The 18,368-nt window shown below is 41.9% G+C and overlaps 1 protein-coding gene and 1 pseudogene across 2 annotated transcripts in view; both read left to right on the top strand.

Annotated features, from left to right (window-relative positions):
* LOC134480452 (reticulocalbin-1-like) overlaps positions 1–18,368 on the top strand; it is a 105,397-nt pseudogene that overhangs the window by 51,888 nt on the left and 35,141 nt on the right.
* LOC134480490 (uncharacterized) overlaps positions 1–18,368 on the top strand; it is a 447,240-nt gene that overhangs the window by 417,532 nt on the left and 11,340 nt on the right. Inside the window, exons 1-4 of one of the 2 annotated variants that reach the window (XM_063267991.1) lie at positions 9,050–9,526; positions 10,251–10,410; positions 11,738–11,869; positions 12,538–12,721. In XM_063267991.1, the coding sequence (XP_063124061.1) occupies positions 9,397–9,526; positions 10,251–10,410; positions 11,738–11,869; positions 12,538–12,721 (606 nt within the window). In that variant the 5' untranslated portion in view covers positions 9,050–9,396. Of the gene's footprint in view, positions 1–9,049; positions 9,527–10,250; positions 10,411–11,737; positions 11,870–12,537; positions 12,722–18,368 lie in introns of those variants that run through there. The other variant, XM_063267992.1, reaches the window with a different exon arrangement.

Genomic DNA, 18,368 nt, shown 5'->3' with positions numbered 1-18,368 from the left:
ATCAGGATAAACCGTCACCATCTGTCACTAGCTCTGCACATTCATAGAGAGTTAAAAGCTGTAATTTTTATGAGAAAAGAATAAGTGAAATTACCTATAGGCAAATCCAGTCAATTATTTATGTTCAGTCCTTGTACCTATAGTAAATCATTACTTCTCTTTTTATGAACTTTGGTTAATTGGTTTATACCCTCTTAGGATGGGCTCTAATTTGTAGATGCCTGCTTGGTTTGGCAGAAGCAATTCACTCGTGACACTTTAAGAATGGCAGAGTTCTCAATGCAATTTTGATTACCAGAGAAAACATAATAGCAGTCCCATTATAAAGGAGCTTAAAATTACTAATCTAATTTTAGGAATTCTTATAGAACCATCATTAGGAAATAAGAAATCATCTATTTGTCTGTACATCATCATGCCAAGACAATACATCTTCGTTGCTCTGTGGTGATGTGCTGAAAAGAGTGGGGTAAAGAGCATGACAAATAAAGAGGCAGATGCTTGCAGCCAACCATTTAGCTGAGATCAGGGTCCCCAATGGAGAAGTACGAGAAAGGATTGAGGGAGCTGAAGGGGTTTACAGCCACATAAGAACAGCACTAAAAAACACCCAGAGCTCGCAGGGCTGAAACCACCATCCAAAGAGTACACATGGACAGACCCATGGCTACAGCGGCATATGTAGAAGAGGATGACCTTCTTGGGCACAAATGGGAGGAGAAGCCCTTGGTCTTGTCAAGGCTTGATGCCCCACTGTAGGGGAAACCAGAAAAGGGAGGCAGGTAGGCCTTGGTGTTTGGGTGGGTGTGGTAACACCCTCAGAGTAGAAGGGGGAGGGGGTTTTATAAGGGGTTTTGTGGATGGGAAACCAGGAAAAGGGATAACATTTGAAATGTAACAAAGGCCCTCTCTGGGGATGGACAGTGGCTAAGGTGCTCTGAGCCCACACCCCCTTTGATCTGAGCCTGCTGCCTCCCTTTGTACACAACTGTGATGCAAGGTGTCAGCCTGGGACTCCCCATGGGCTGCTGCTGGCACTGGTATTGGCGTTCAGGGCCAAGAGCATGATGAGCAAGGAGCACATGGTTTGTCCTGATTCAGAGCAGGGCCAGTGGCCACCAGAGAACAAGCACAGCTTCCTGTACGATCATTAGGTCTTCCTGGGCAAGGAGGACTCTAAGACCTTTGATAACTAAGCCTGGACGAGAGCAGGAGAGGCTGGGGAAAATTGTTGATCCAATTGACAGTGATGGAGGCGGCCTTGTTACTACTGAAGACCTGAAAGTTTGGATCAAACAGGTACAGAAAAGATACATCAACCAAAATGTGGCTAAACTCTGGAAGGATTATGATAGGGACATAGAGGAAAAAATCTCCTGGGAGGAATACAAGCAGGCCACCTCTAGCTACTACCTGGGACACCTTGCTGAATTCCAAGATATCTCTGATCATCACAACTTTAAAAAGATGCCTCCACGAGATGAGAGGAGGTTTAAGGCCTTGACGGTGACCTGACAGCTACTCAGGTCGGGTTCATTGCTTTTCTGCACTAAGAGGATTTAGAACATATGAAGGAGATTGTAGTTCTGGAAACCCTGGAGGATATCGACAAGAACGGGGATTGTTTTGTGGACCAGGATGAGTACATTGTGGACATCTTTTTCCCATGAGGACAATTGCCCTAAGACATACTGGGTTTTGTCTAGGGAGCAGTTCAATGATTTCCCAGATCTGAACAAGGATGGGAAGCTGGATTAAGATGAGATTCACCACTGGACCCTCAGGACTATGACCATGCACAGGCTGAGGACCGGCATCTGGTGTATGAGTCAGACAAATACGAGCATGAGATGCTGTCCAAGGAGGAGATTCTAGACAACTGGACCATGTTTGTGGGAAGCCATGCCACCAATGATGAGGAAGATCTTACCAAAAATCATGATGAACTTTGAAAGACACTCATCCTCATGTGGCCAACGGTCACAGGCTTCCTGCGGATGTTCTGGGTTATTGCTATATTTGTCAAGTATATAGCAGTTGTGTCTCCAATGAGAAACCTTTCTAAAGCTCAAAAAATCGTACATTGCACCACAAACCATAATAGTAGGCGATTTAAACACCCCACTTTCATCAATGGACAGATCAGGGAAACAGAAATTAAACAGAGACATAGAAAGACTAACAGAAGTTATGGACCAAGTGGATTTAACATATATTTATAGAACACTCCACCCTAAAACCAAAGGATATACTTTCTTCTCAGCATCCCATGGTACCTTCTCCAAAATTGAGCATATAATCGGTCACAAAACAGGCCTCAACAGATACAGGAACATAGAAATAATCCCATGCATCCTTTCAAAAAACCACGGACTAAGGCTGCTGATCAATAACAACAAATAGGACAGAAAGTCCACATATATATGGAAGTTCAAGGCAATGACAACTTGGTCATTGGAGACATAAGAAAGAAATTAAAGACTTCTTAGAATTTAATGAAAATGAAGATACAACATACCCAAACTTATGGGACACAATAAAAGCAGCGCTAAGAGGAAAACTCATAGCTCTGAGTGCCTGCAAAAAGAAACAGGAGAGAGCATATGTCAGCAGCTTGACAGCACACCTAAAAGCTCTAGAAGAATATTAAATAAACCCTAGAAGAGTAGAAGGCAGGAAATAATCAAACTCAGGGCTGAAATCAAACAAGAAGAAACAAAACCGAGTATCAAAAGAATCAGCAAACCCAGGAGCTGATTCTTTGAGAAAATCAACAAGATAAATAAACACATAGCCATACTAACCAGAGGTCACAGAGAGAGTATCCAAATTAATAAAATCAGAAATAAAAGGGAGACATAAGTACAAAACCTGAAGAAATTAAAAAGATCATCAGATCCTACTACAAAAACATATTCAACAAAACTAGAATGTGGAGGAAATGGACAATTTTCTATACAGATACCAGGTACCACAGTTAAATCAGGAACAAATAAACCATCTAAACAACGACATAACTCCTAAAGAAATAGAAACTGTTATTAAACATCTCCAATCCAAAAAGAGCAGAGGACCAGATGGATTTAGTGCAGAATTCTATCAGACCTTCATAGAAGAATTCATACCAATACTGCCCAAACTATTCTGCAAAATAGAAACAGACAGAGCACTACCAAACTCCTTCTATGAAGCCACAATTACTCTTATACCTAAACCACACAAAGATACAACAAAGATAGGGAAATTCAGACCTATTTGATTTATGAATATTGATGCAAAAATGCTCAATAAAATTCTTGCAAACTGAATCCAAGAACACATCCAAACAATCATCCATCATGATCAAGTAGGCCTCATGGCAAGGATGCAGGGATGGTTTAATATACGGAAATCCATCAACGAAATTCACCATATAAACAAACTCAAAGGAAAAAAAACCCACATGACCATTTTATTAGATGCTGAGAAATCATTTGGTAAAATTCAATACCCTTTCATTAATAAAGTCCTGGAAAGATCAGGAATTCAAGGCCCATATCTAAATATAGGATAATGCAGAATACATCAAACCAGTAGCTAACATCATACTAAACTGAGAAAATTGAAGGAATCCCAGTAAAATCAGGGACTAGACAAGGCTGCCCACTCTTTCCCTACTTAAGTACAATATGGTACTTAACGTCCTAGCCATAGCAATCAAAAAATGAAAGTAGGTCAAAGGGAAAAAATTAGAAGGGATGAAGTCAAAACACTAATATTTGAAGATGATATTATAGTATATTTAAGCAACACCAAAATTCCACCAGAGAACTACTTAACCTGATCAACAACTTCAGCAAACTGTCTGGGTATAAAATTAACTCAAACAATTCAGTAGCCTTCCTCTACTCAAAGGGTAAACAGGCTGAGAAAGAAATTAGGGAAATGACACCCTTCACAATAGTCCCAAATAATATAAAATAACTTGCTGTTACTTGAACCAAGCAAGTAAAAAATCTGTATGACAAGAACTTCAAATCTCTGAAGAAATGAAAGAAGGTCTCAGAAGATGGAAAGATTTCCCATGCTCATAGATTGGCAGGATGAATATGGTAAAAAATGGCCATTTTGCCAAAAGCAATCTACAGATTCAATGCCATCACCAACAATATTCCTACTCAATTCTTTATAAAGGTAGAAAGTGCAATTTGCCGTCATTTGGTATAACATAAAACCCAGGACAGCAAAACTCTACTCAACAATAAAAGACCTTCTGGGGGAATCACCATCTCTGACCTCAAGCAGTATTACAGAGCAATAGTGTGTATGGTATTGGCATACAGACAGGCAGCTCAGTGGAACATAATTGAAGACACAGAAATGAACCCACACACCTATGGTCATTTGATCTTTGACAAAGGAGGTAAAACATCCAATGGAAGAAACATAGCATTTTTAACAAGTGGTGCTGGTTCAACTGGAGGTAAGCATGTAGAAGAATGTAAGTTGACCCATTCTTATTGCCCTGTACAAAGATTAAGTCCAAGTGCATCAAGGGCCTCCACATCAAACCAGATACATTAAAATTAATAGAAAAAAAGTAGGGAAGAGTCCCAAAGACATGAGCACTAAGGAAAATTTCCTGAACAAAATACCAATAGCTTATGCTTTAAGATCAAGAATCGACAAATGGGCCCTCATAAAACTGAAAAGCTTCTGTAAGGCAAAGGAGAGTGTCATTATGACAAAAAGGCAACCTACAGATTGGGAAAAAAATCTTGACCAATCCTGCATCTGATGGACGGTAATATCCAAAGTATACACAAAACACAAGAAGTTAGAGTACAGAGAGCCAAACACCCCTGTTAATAAATGGGGTTCGGAGCTAAAGAAAACATTCTCAGCTGAGGAATATCGAACAGCTGAAAAGCACCTAAAGAAATGCTCAACATCCTTAGTCATCTGGGAAATGCAAATCAAAACAACCCTAAGAATCCACCTCACACCAGTCAGGATGGCTAAGATCAAAAACTCAGGTGACAACAGATGCTGGTGAGGATGTGGAGAAAGAGGAACACTCGTCCATTGTTGCTGGGATTGCAAACTGGTACAAGCACTCTGGAAATCAGTCTGAAGGTTCCTCAGAAAATTGGACATTCCACTACCTGAGTACACAGCTATACCTGTCCTGGGCATATACCCAAAAGATGCTCCAACATACAACAACAAACATGCTGCACTAAGTTCATAGCAGCCTTATTCATAATAGCCAGAAGCTGGAATGAACCCAGATGCCCTTCAACAGAGGAATGGATTTGAAAAATGTGGTACATCTACACAATGGAGTACCACTCAGCTATCAAAAACAATGACTACGTTCAATTCATAGGCAAATGGAAAGAACTAGAAAATATCATCCACAGTGAGGTAATCCAATCACAGAAAAACACACTTGGTATGCTGTTGGGAGCGATGGCCTTGAAGACCTCCATTATTGATGTTATTATTATGGTTAGCATTAAGTATGACTGGGTTCATGGAAAATCCACAGATACCTCAGAAGACTAATACAAATGTTGTGGTCAAGATGAATAATCATATGATAGCGTGTGATGATAAGATACCCAATGTCATGACCTGTAACCTTTCTGAAAAACCAACATCCTGCTGACTAATAGATATGACAAACCTGTGACCTTTCTGACATCCTGTCAACATCAGCCGATTCCCTGACCACACGAATATTGTGTCCTTGGCGTGCGTAAATGTTTCTTACTTCACCCCTCTCTCTCTTAACTTTTTATGGTACAAATTCATCCTTGGGGAAAAATAAAATTGTCACCTTGATCAGATTCTTGCCCTGGCGTCCTTCTTCGCATCTCTTGTCCCTCGTTCTCTTCCAGGTACTCAGCACACCTCATTGACAGTATGCTCATTGATAAGTGGATATTGACCAAAACCTCAAATTACCCAAGATGCAATCTACAGATCTCAGGAAACTCAAGGAGAAGGATGACCAAAGTGCAGATGCTCCCACTCCTTCTTAAAATGGGGAACAAAAATATCCATAGGAGGGGATATGGAGGCCAAATCTAAAGCAGAGACTGAAGGAACAGCCATTCAGGGCCTGCCCCACATGTGGCCCATATATATACAGCCACCAAAACTAGGTAAGATTGATGAAGCTAAAAAGTGTTTACTGAAAGGGACCGGATATACATCTCCCCTGAGAGACACATCCAGGGCATGTCAAATAAAGAGGTCAGTGCTGGCAGTAAACTACTGAACTGAGAACAGGACGCCCTTTATGGGAATTAGAGGAAGGATTCAAAGAGCTGAAGGGCTTGCAACCCCATAAGAACAGCAATGCCATCCAAATAAACCACTAGCAAAAGACTATATATGGACTGACCCAGGGGTCCAACTGCATATGTAGGAGAGAATAGCCTTGTTGGGGCACCTGTGGAAGTGGAAGCCCGTGTTCTTAACAAGGTTGGACCCTCAGTGCAGGGGATTGTCCGGGAAGGGGTTTCTAAGTGGCATGGATTGGGGGAGCATACATATGGGAGAGGGCATGGGAGGGGGGCTTTAGGACCAAAAGCTGGGAAACGGAATAAGTTTTGAATAAAAAATATATATCTATTTAAAAAACTAAAATTTTAAATAATGATAATAATACTAAGAAATAATCAAAAAAAGAAACTGTGAATAAGAAAGAAATTTTAGGATTTGGAAAAAGATGAATGCCAGGTATTTGAAAAACTGTATGATCATGGTAAACACTTTAATATACTTGAGAAATTTTTTACATGTTAATGAAATGCATCTTTTTTTTAAATAGTGAATGGAAATCCAGTTCCTTCCTGGCTTTGAGGCTAGGTATCCAGATGTAGTGGAATTCATTATTTGTTGGTCCTGAACCTTTGAGTCTGCTTCTAACTCAGCTTATGCCAAGGAAACTAGGCCAGGGTGATATCTAAGCCATTGACCAAACTATCTGGACTAACAATCACAGGTGAAATTCCACCTTGTAAGTGGGAGGAGAGGAATAAAAGATACCTTTAAGGATTTAAAAAAGATGAAATGTACCCAAAAATCCAATAAAAAAATTTTAAATAAAAATAACTTAGGAAATACAAAATACTGGGGTGCCATTCCACAATCATGATGTGTTTCTTCTGTGATAGCTTACAGGTTAATTTACTTCTCTATAACTGTTTTCTTATTTCAAAGTAAGTAATGGCATCATCTGTGGAGTGATGGTGAGAACAAAAGCTTTGCCGAACTTGAATAATCGATCCCTCCTGAGCATGTGCTGAACATTCTAAGCACAGGGAAATTTCCTGAGGGGATTAAAGAACAAAATCCAAACATAAAACAGGAACAACAACGATGTAGAACATTCTGCATGCTGGGTATGAAGGCATGTTGCAACTTTAATCAGCTTTGTAGGTATTTCTAATAAACACACAAAGAAACAAAAATCCTATCACACTCCTAGCAGTTGCATCCAACATAGAGAGAGAGCTGTGAGGTAGTGCGTGCTGCTTCTTTCCCCAGATACCCCTGGGCCTCAGGCCTGCACCCAGTGAGCTGGACCAAGAGCAGCCAGGTTGAAATTCCTGCTGCCATGGCAGGATTCTGCAGGAACATTTCCCTTTGACAACAAGGAACCTGTGTGGAGGAGACCTTTTGGTGAGTCCTCAAGGACTCTACATTTCCTATTCTACAGGGAGAATCCCTGGCAGGTCTTTGAGCAAGGCCAGCCAGTTGTTTGGGGAAGTCTCTGGTCATGTGGCAGAGGGTGAGGAATGGCAGAAAGAAGGGCAGCTCCACTGAGAGCAAAGGATAACCCTTCTAGGCCTATGAACTCCTAATTAATTTATCTTTTCACCTGAGCCCTATTCACATTTTCTTACTATCATACAACTGTGATCTTGATGAGCAGCTGGGCTCTTGTTTTCTTAATCAGTTCTTTGTTGTCACAGACGTTTTTACCTTACTCCAGCCCCTGAGACTTATTCATACCTTCTGTATGCAGTAGGACCCTTGGTGGGCCTGTCATCTCAAAAATAGAAGGTTCGGTAATCCAAAAGATTGGACTCCAGTTTACCTCAGGCCAGGAAAGAAGTCAGCCACCATTAGTAAAAGAGCAAGGGAAAAATTCCATAGGAAAAACAAGTGGCTTAATCAGAAGAAAAGATCCTCAACTTCTAAGGCCCGCACATCTGCACCCCTCTCTTCTGAGCTTTGTATAGTGATGTTGTATAACTCCAGATGGTAGTAAAAGGCAGAGTTCTTCCCAGAAAGGTCAGACATGATTTTCACTCTTACATCTCTGAGGTGGGCTGGCATTATAGCACACATTCATGTTGAATTATTATAACACCTATGATAAGAAGACAGAATCCATATATCACAATGCCAAATAGACTCCCTCCTGAACGTATGGACCCATTAAAATTGAGGTTCAACCTGAACTCAGGCCATTCCACTCCCTTCCCATCCTCCTGATTCTTATGTTTGCTACAAGTAAAAGATCATGGTGCAGCCCCCAATATTCTCATGCCTAGACTTGTCTATTCACGGAGAATGATATTGGAGAATTGATGGCTATATAGTTACAATGTAGTAACACAAGGTCCAGGTTGACATTTGCTCACTGATGTCCAATTTAATTGTCTTGTTATATTTGAGAAAGGGAGTATGTCCTACATAATTATTAAAATGGACAGAAATTTATTATTTTATATGTGCCCTGTAGTTGATCACTATGTTTCCAAGTAAAAGGAGTTTTTATTGCAAAAAAATAGGATTATAGACCATTGATTTTGTGAAGTACATGGATATGTAAATGGAAACAATGTCGGCTTTCAAGGACTGCACAGTAAGCAAATATTTCCAGGTTTTATACACTCAGAGGTATAGAAGTAATATATTGGACTCCAGAAAAAGGGAAAAGCTCAGGAATGGAAACGTATGTCACATGCATTGTCTCGAGTACTAGATTTACTTTTCAGAAAAATGTCCCTCCTCCTTGGCCCCTAGAGATTTGGGTGCTAAGAAAAATCTGTTCTCCAATTCAGGGTTGTAAGCAACCCTCCCCAGCAAAAGCATTGTTGACTTCTAATGAAGCAGGAAGACATATCTAGCTTTGAAATAGAGGTTGCCAAATGGTATTCCCAGTGACCCATGGGAGACTGGAGGAAAGGGTCCCCACAGAAATTCATCAGTGTGGGGAGAGCTGGTTAGTAGGTAGGCCATAGAATTTTCCAGTGACATCACCAGTAAGCCGTTCACTGGACACTCTATTGTATCTAAGAGATCCCTAGAATCTTCTGTGATGTCACCAGTGTTGTGGTGACACCAACTGCCTTTGGGATACTACTTCAGTTCCCTTTGGGTTCACAAGCAGGCATGTTTCGCCAGCTGCTCAGGCTATTTCGGAAGGAAAGTGTTGATCAAGGAGAGACCGCACCAGGTCAGAGAGAAGCTGACCCCCTCTCTAGTGAAACAGGAAGGAGGAAATCATTCTGGAGAAGGCTTGGTGAGTCGTAGGCAGAGTTGGGGAACATCCTCAAGGAGGTAGGTTTGAGATGTGCCTTCTAAGACTAGGCCTTACAAGCAGGAGCCTTGGGATTTTTCAAAGGCAAACCAAGAGTCAGGAGTTCCTGATCTTTAATTTGAGAGAAAGCCATAAAGTTGTAAGACTTCAGTGTCTTTTCTTGAAGCTTTTTAACTGTGTCAATGATTGGCAGGAGGAGGCACTGTGGGATTAACAATGTGACGATCCATGGTTGGGAGTTGAAGCACTTCATCCTCTAGATTACTGTAGGTTACATAAGTGTCTGATGGCGAGAACAAGGAAGGATGCACCCCTAGTCATGAATTGAGTTCTCAGACACTTTGGGCTGGACCACACTTGGTTAGAGCTTGATGGTGCTAAGCATTATGAAGTCATTATGAACTCCAGGATTATCTGCACCACCTCTGATATGAGATAACAATCTCGCAGATTTTTATGTCTCAGTCATATTATAACTTTCAGTGCTGGGGGTTGTGTAATAGTGAGTGTGGCACGTGTATGGCATTAGAGGTTGGGAACAGGGACATAGCTTAAGAATCAACCTTTAAGAAAGCTTTTCTGCTCTTTCAGGGATTCACCCAGTCTCTACCATTTCCCCTTCCTCAACCTCCCTTTTGGATTCAGAATGATCTATTCTGCCCATTGGTTCAAATATGCAAATTCAGTTGGGTTTATCTGTCTACAGGTTTTGGTAGGAAGGCATCATCCCAAAATGTCATCAGTAAGCAAGAGGAGTGTGTAAAGGAACTGGAGGAACTCAAATTTGAAGTCCAGAAGTGTCAATTCGAGAGGGATGAACTTTATCAAATCCTGGATCTTTATATCTATGATGAGTGGGACCACAGGTAGTCATTATGCCCAGTAACCTGTTCACTGTCTTGTGCTCTCTCTCTGCTAACCTGAGATTTCCTCATAGCATGTGAGAGTTTCACTTCTCATCCTGGATTTTAAGATTTGGCAGGCAGTTGCTTGTGAGATAAGCTAGGTGCTGTGTGTTTAGGGTCAACCTCTTTTGTACTTGACCCTGAGCCTCTTGGATTAGCATTGGTTCTGTCAGCAGCTGGAAGGACCTGGTCACACTTGCTGCAACTGTGTGTGTGAATGAAATGCCTGCACGTCATCACTCTTTCCTCTGAATTTATTCATTATACTCTGATTCTATGGCACCTCCATGCATGTAGTTGGCATTCTAAATGTGTTTGGATATGGGTTGCTGTGTATGTATGTTGAAGTATATGTGGTGTTTTACTCAGGATCAGGAGGTCTGGGACCTTTGATGGGGTCTGAGGATTTGTTTGATCAAGACTTTGCAGGTCATGATAGTGATGAGTACGTGGAGGCCCACCCTGATCAAAAGAGCACTTTGTTCCTTCTGTATACCTTGGTGGCACCCAGGACTCTCCCGAGGAGAGGAGGTGCTATAAATCCTCTTCCCTGTCAAACTTATTTATGCCCTCTGGGAATTCATGTAACGATAGAAACCAAGGATTGAGTATACCTTCTTTCAAAACAAGTGAAATGTCATCACAGCTTTCTCTTGGGCCCAAATCTGTGGCACAGACTGGAGGAATTTTCTTCCTGAACTAGTCAATTCCATCATGCTCACCTGGCCAGCTCTTGAAGGTCAGGTCCCTCCAACGGGTACCTTGGCTCTGTTTTCCTGTGCCCAGGATAATAAACTTAACCAGTACAAATACTTTGAAGGAGCAAGTATGTGGTACATACTGAGTTTAAGTAATAGAGAGAACAGTCTGATTTTACCTAATTTGTTTCACCTGCTTTGATCTTTAGTTTTTTATTTTTTTAACTATCCAGGGATTGTTTATTGTGACCTAGAAATGGTCACTGTGGTCTTGACAGTTGTTATTCCCAAACAGGCAGCTCTCAGGCTCTGCCACCTCCTATATAGTGAGTCTTTGCAGAACCATATCTCTCAGGATTCCAAGGAGTCCTTATTTCAAAACAAATGTTTGCTTATTTACATAGAAATATTTTCTGTGGATTGAGTCTCACTGTTGGGTTTTGGTCTGGTTTTTGAGTTTGCCACTTTCTTCCCTTCCACCATTCCTTGAATTTGAACTTTTTTATTATATATTTTTATTTACATTTCACCTAATTCTGAAATCATGAGTTCAAAACATTATTTGTTCCTTTGCCAATTACCTAACCCAGGCTGCACGTCGAATTGCCAGTCCTTCAATCTGAACATGAGATGAGAATGATGGCTATGCAAATGATGACCAACTCAATAAGTGATGCCATGGAGAGGTACAAGGAGCTCATACAAGTGAACAGTTCCTACCGGTGAGTCGCTGACAGAGATGAGAACCCAGCACTAGGCAGGGAATGCTTCTGTCCTGTATGACTTTAACAAAAGTCAGGGCTCTGGTTCTGTAGTGACTGACTCTTAACAAGAAGCCTGCCTCCTGGCAGGAGTCTTGGATTTGTAGCTCTTGGACTCAGTTGTCGTACATGTGAAGGGTGTAGAAGACCCTCCAATTGTTATTTCCCCCGTTAAGGATCCTCTAGATAGAAAAGGTTTGCACCATGATGGGAATATCAATCAATTCTGAATCTCTAGGACTCTGATAGGAGATTTAAAGATCTGTGATCCATGAGAAACACATGGAAAGATTGTACAGCTATTGGGTCGTCAGCTACCCCTCAGAGGGGCTTTCCCCACAACGTGAAGATGGTTTCACCATACCATGGACATACGAGCTCCCTTATGGACCATGTCTTCTTCCTTGATTTATATACACCATCTTAGTGTCAGGATTTTCAGAAGTACTTTGATTCATGTGGAATGTGGATTCTGGATTTGACCTCCTCTAATTGGTGCTAACTTGTATAGTGTGGCTCTATTCTGGGGATTTCTGAGGATGAGGACCCTTGAAGGGATGATTGGACTTGCAGGAGTGACAGGCAAATAGAAGCTGGCTGGGATTTACCATTTTTTGTTTGTGGTTCAGCATCAGGCAATCCCAGCTCCTACGTGAACAAGCTCAATTGAAGAACAATATACAGATTTTGCTGAATGAGAAGAGAGAACTGCTGGTGGAGCAGACTGAACTGCCAGCATCCTCTGTGGAGACAAAGAGGTTCTGTGAAGAGGCCGGAATGAACATCTGTGACCCCAGAGCCAAGCAACAGCAGGTAGGGTTAGGGCTCAGGGTCAGGTTGTCCTCAGGTCTTACCATAACTATAGACAAACCAATGTAACTGTCTATTGACTGATCCATGACTGTCCTAGGTCTCATCCAAGTGTTCATTCATGTGATGGTTTACAAGGCTTTCTGTGGAGATAGCCCCTTTTAAAGAAACTGCATGTTTGGAAATCAAATGCTCCTGCTCTTCGAGAATCTGCACTTCATGAAGGGAGATAAGTTGATCACACAGCACAGCACTACATGCCATTGTGTATGGAGGGTGCTATGTGGGAGCCCCTCTTTAGACTAGAACAGGGCTTTGAGGGATGAAGCAAAAGCCTGGAGCTCATTTCTTTTACAGGGATCGTGTGAGACTCAAGAAGTAAGTAGTTTTCAAGGAGGAGAGCCTGCTGGAAATGCCAAAGAAATGGTTCTCATTGTCATTTGTGGTGGCTTTTGTTCTTCCTCCCCTCATGTCCTTGTATATGAAGATGGTGACTTCATGCTTCATAGATCTTGGGTAACTACAGAGCCTGTGTATCACCATGTCAGTCCTGTCTTATTTGAGTGCTCCTGGAGAGTTCATAACTGGGCCTTACAACCTGAAGCTGGTTAGAAGAGCAAGGATGTGGAAAAGGTTTCTCAAAGGCTGAGGGTTTGCATGAGAGACTTGAGACTTCAAGAACACAGTTATCCGTATGTACCCCCAATTCTCACCAAGAAAGGTGCATTTCTGTGCTGACCTGCATCTTAGGGAGCATGTGGGGAGGCCAGTTCATGACATGCAGTTTTGTCCAGTCATTATCTAACTTAGTCCTTTAAGCCTAGGTCTCTCAGCAAACATGAAGCTTCCTGTTTTGTGCTGGCCAGCAGTCTTTGCATCATTTGTCCAATTCCAAGTGGAGCCCCCTCTCTCATTTGTCTCAACACATTCTTAAACCATTCAGCTATTTTAAAAATAAGGATTAGATTTCTTCACTTTACCTGAACAGAGTTATCCCCCAGGGAAGATTCTGGAATGTCTTATTGGCTTCACCATGATCTTGCATGGAATCCTAGAGTGCAACCCTCTGCTGACATTGCTTTGCTGACTATATCATGGGCACTGCATTCTTTCAGGATAGATTCCCTCTCAATATTGTATACAGTGCTGCATTTCAGAAAATTCACTGTATGTTATTTATTTAGCCTTTTTCTGACTGAAACTGAGGTTGTTTTAATATCACAGGAACTCTAATGTGAAGAAATGTTCCTGGTAACTGACCATGAGTTACTGTCTTCTCTGATGCTTCCAAAGTCTTCTATGAAGAAAACAGGGTAGTTTTAGTGAGGGGCCTATGATGAGTCAGCATAGAGCTTGATGGAGTCTTTTCCTAGAAATCTCTCTCTTGAGGATTTGATGTTGTGTTGTTTAGGCTATCTGTGCAGAACATGTAACTTACTTGTCAGACCAGCAAGTATCTGCATAGAAAGGTTTCCTGAAGTGGAAATGAGTACAGGCCAGGGCAGCACAGCCTGCTTGAGTCTAAGAGACTTGTACACAGCATTGTTCCCACTAATTCCTCACTCAACAGGAAATGTGCTGCATAAGAGCAAAGTTTTCATTTGTGCATGCGAGTGTGTATCTGTGTGTCTGTGTTTGTGTGTGTGTTTGTGTGTGTGTGTGTGTGTGTGTGGTGTGTGTGTGTGTATAAGTGTGTGTGTGTGTGTGTGTGTGTGTGTGTTTGCAGTAGTGAACGTGTGTTTCCCTCTATTTCCAAGTTTCATGAGAAAAGTACTCTAAGCATTCACTTTACATCCATGAAACATGAAATAGAGCTGCCCAGTCATTTGGCATCTCCATCTAGCTCTGTACAGCAAAAGGACACTTAAATTACTAATTTATTCTATTATCAAAAATTTCAGAACAGAATTATCTTGTGAAGTCTGGGGGAGGAGTGGAAATATGTTCAAGTGAGTCATGTTTTACAGGGGTAACAAATGGTACAGGCCTAGAGCTTGCAGGTCCCTTTTTGTTATGGTGTAGAAGCAGGACAATAAAATCCTTTACATATGCAACCCCCAAAAAGAGACACAAAAACACCTGTAAAGTTAGATTTTCAAGTGATTAGGGGCAAAACTACTGATCTGCATTGAAATCCTTTGGAGCACATCAAAGGAATGGAGTACTGGGAGGTAAGGGCAAGGCTTCTCTAGAAAAATCCATGAGTTTATTCTGCTTCTCTGTTCTTTGTGAATTGTGAAAGCCCACTGGAAGGTTATGTCACTCACTGTGTCTTCTCCAAGGTTGCTTTCCACATTGCCTGCTACCATTTCTTTCGAGCTACCTTGGCACACTACAACTTCCCCTGGGAGTTTGGCTTGGATTTTATTCATTGAGAATTTGAGTTGCTTGGAATTGTATCGTCATCCAGAAAAAGTCCCATAGCTATGCTGTGGTGCAAGAACAGGGCAGTTTCAGGAACCCCTTTAGGTACACAGTTAATCCAAAGCGCTCCTCTATGTTATCTGTGTAGCATTCTGCAAGTGCTGTCGATCAACATCATTTTCTCTCAGTTAGTTTCAGCCTCAATGGGTTAGGAGAAATGATGAGCTTCAAATGGGTCTGACAGTGTAAGAACAGGTAGCCCTATGAGAAGCCATGTTCAGAAAGTGGAACAGAAGTTTTAGTTAACACAGTGATTCCACAACAAGGAGTAGGTATTGCCATTGCAACTAGGGAGCATCAATGTTGTAGTGATCCCAGAGTAACCTTGAAGGAGAATCTATCCAGACGTCCATCAGCCAAGAGGTAAAAGTGTACCATACGATGGAGCCCTTCCATAGATTCTGATTCAGTGTGAGATAATCCATGCAAGCTTTTACTTACTTATTCAAATTATCTCTGGAACAATCACATTACGGGGAGAAAATTTGTTGATTTGGATCCAGGTTATGGAGATTTCCTGTGATTCTAGCTTTGGGCATGAAGTCACTCAGGCTATGGTAAAGACAGCTCCGATTAGAAGAAGTTGCACACTTTGGGGAAAGTCTGAAAGAGTGAACAAGAACAAGAGTCTAGTCCACCACCAATATATGATCCTTTGCTGAGCAACAAGACAGCTCTACACAGCCTTTGGGACTTGCTAAGCCAGATTGTTGGCGCCAGCACCGACAGGGTACCGAGAATCAGGCGAAAGCCTGTGGGATGAAAAAAGCACACCCACACAGGTTATTCGTGTCAAGCCAGAAGAGGAAGAGAGCCTCTTGGTTTCTTTATTGACCAAACTATATATCTAAAGAACACCACTTAGCAGGTATGTGTCAAGCACAGTGGGGAACCCTGGCTGAGACTTCGGTAACAAAGGACCGACTATGTGGCCTGAATAAATTAGGGAAATAACCAGGAAGGCCAGCCTAATTCTGACTCAGGTGAGAAGTACCTGGCCAGACTGTTCCCAGTTGGGGACAAAAGGCTTCCACATGCAAGGGCAGGGCTCAGCAGGGGTCAAACCTTGTTGGAGACCCAGAAGGATCTTGTTTAGGCTGACAACATTCTGTGAATGTAAACTTCTTGTGCCACACAGTGACAAAGCAACCAGGCCCAAATCCAATACAGCTCCCACAACTCCTCCGTATTTCTTTTATAAAAGACCATTAGGTGGAAGTAGTGGTCTGAGAGAGATCAGACATGCCTCACAGAGTGCCCAGCTCGGCCATGGCGAGCCACTCTTGCAGTTAGGACTGCACCCCAATGGCTAGGAATGAAATTATGTTGTAACACACCGTTCTGGGCTAACTGTGTGTGTGGTTAAGGAGGGAGAAACTGGGCAGAGGAGCATTTGACCGGCCCGTACATTTAAACGGGGCGTAGTCACCTCTGTCTTAGGATCGACCTCTCGAACTCCAGCCTATCTGACATAGGATCACCTTGTCGCCCTCAAGGGTCCGTGTCTAGATTGGTCAAGGGTCAGAGGAAGTTGCCCGTCACTGAGGAAAACTACATCAGGTCATCTTTTCATTCCTCTTACTTGAGCCCAGGGGCGAAAAAGTAGGAGCCAGATGATAGTAATTTAGGAGATTGTGGAAGTTGAGCCTCTCCTGATAAGTAGTGGGCACCTAATCAAGTACATTGTCTTACTGGTTCTCCTCAGCATGTGAAAAGAAGCACAAGGACCGTTGTTGAGCGGCTCTTGTAATAAAATTTAGACCTGTAATAAAATTTAGAATTCCCAATTGTAAAACAACTACTCCAGAAAGTTCACCCACTGTGTTTGTCTAACAATAGAATGGGGGGAGGGTAACTCTAGACACTGTAGACACAATGGCTGTAGCGGTAAATGGCTGCTACTGAACGATCCCACGCAGAGAGACCCTTACTCAAGTTTTAGGAAATCGCGGACCCCAGACACAGAGAGACCATTTTGGATGTAATAAGCAAAGGCGAGGTTTATTACGGAGACCTATTACAGAGATCTCCGGGCCAACACGTATCCCGCGCAGGAGACAGAGGTGTCGGCCCCGAAACTCAAAAGTCAGAGGGTTATATAGAGAAAGAAGGCTAGGGGGGGGTTGGCGTGGTTACATACAATTGGCTCATTCAAACATAGCAGTGAGAACAAAGCAGAAAGAGTATGTGTTAGAAGTCAGGGGCTTATCAGGGTCTGGAGGATGGCCCTGAGTGAGCTGGGGGGAGATGTCTTCCTGCCAGACGTCCCATGAATCAGTCTCATTAACTCAGGCTGGTTCCTGCATTCCTTTTCTTTATGGCTTGCCAGTCCTGCCTGGACAGTGTTTCCTGTGCTCCTTTATCTTTATGGCCTGCTAGTCCTGGCTGCAGGGCTTAGCCCTGGGTCTGTGGCCTTTTGGGGTTTATTCTTTTAATTTTTATATCTCTAAACCTAGAATTTGTATAATTTTCTTTTCATTCCCGTCTTCTCCTACTAAATAATTCTAATCTTAGAATTTTGATATCAAGTCTCGTATTTGGTCTCACCAGTTGTCCTAACTGACTGGTACTGTTTTCTCAGAACCATCAACCGCACAGCACCCACTCGATTTTTAACAAAAGCAATTAACCTGTTTGTCACGCAGGAGCCAAAAACTAAAACCAAGAAAATTATTAATAATGGCCCAGCTGTAGCAGAGAGTAGGGTAGTCATCTAGGGAGATCTACTAAACTAGTTCTCGAATCATCTCTGATGTGTTTTTCTGTCTGTCTTTTGTCTAACCTTTTTTTAAGTTTATTTATGGAGTCTTTAATTACTCCTGAATGGTCTGTATAGAAGCAACATTTTTCTTTCAGTATAGCACACAGACTCCTTCTTTAAGGAATATCAGGTCTGATCTTTTCTTATTTTGAAGGACTATCTCTGAGAGGGAGGTTAGGTATTCTTGGAGGTCAGCTAAAAAGTCCTTCTCTCTTTTTATATCTGAGTCAATGGCAGTTCTGAATTCTCTATAAGCCTTGTATTGTAGGACAACAGCAGATATCTTTGTGTTGTCCTGTAGCACCTAGATAGCCTTAAGTAATTCTCAACTTTTTTTTTTATTAAGTTTTTAGCATCAGGATTCTATCTGGACACTATCTAAACCTATACACCAAGGTCATGACTAGCTTTTAGAACTTCTAAACTTATATAGATTGTGATCCCTGAGGCACAGTCCCAAGAAGT

Source organism: Rattus norvegicus, chromosome 9, assembly GCF_036323735.1.
Source record: "Rattus norvegicus strain BN/NHsdMcwi chromosome 9, GRCr8, whole genome shotgun sequence".
NCBI lineage: Eukaryota > Metazoa > Chordata > Mammalia > Rodentia > Muridae > Rattus > Rattus norvegicus.
The sequence above is the reverse complement of the archived record's forward strand: the minus strand, read 5'-3'. Positions and strand labels throughout refer to the sequence as shown.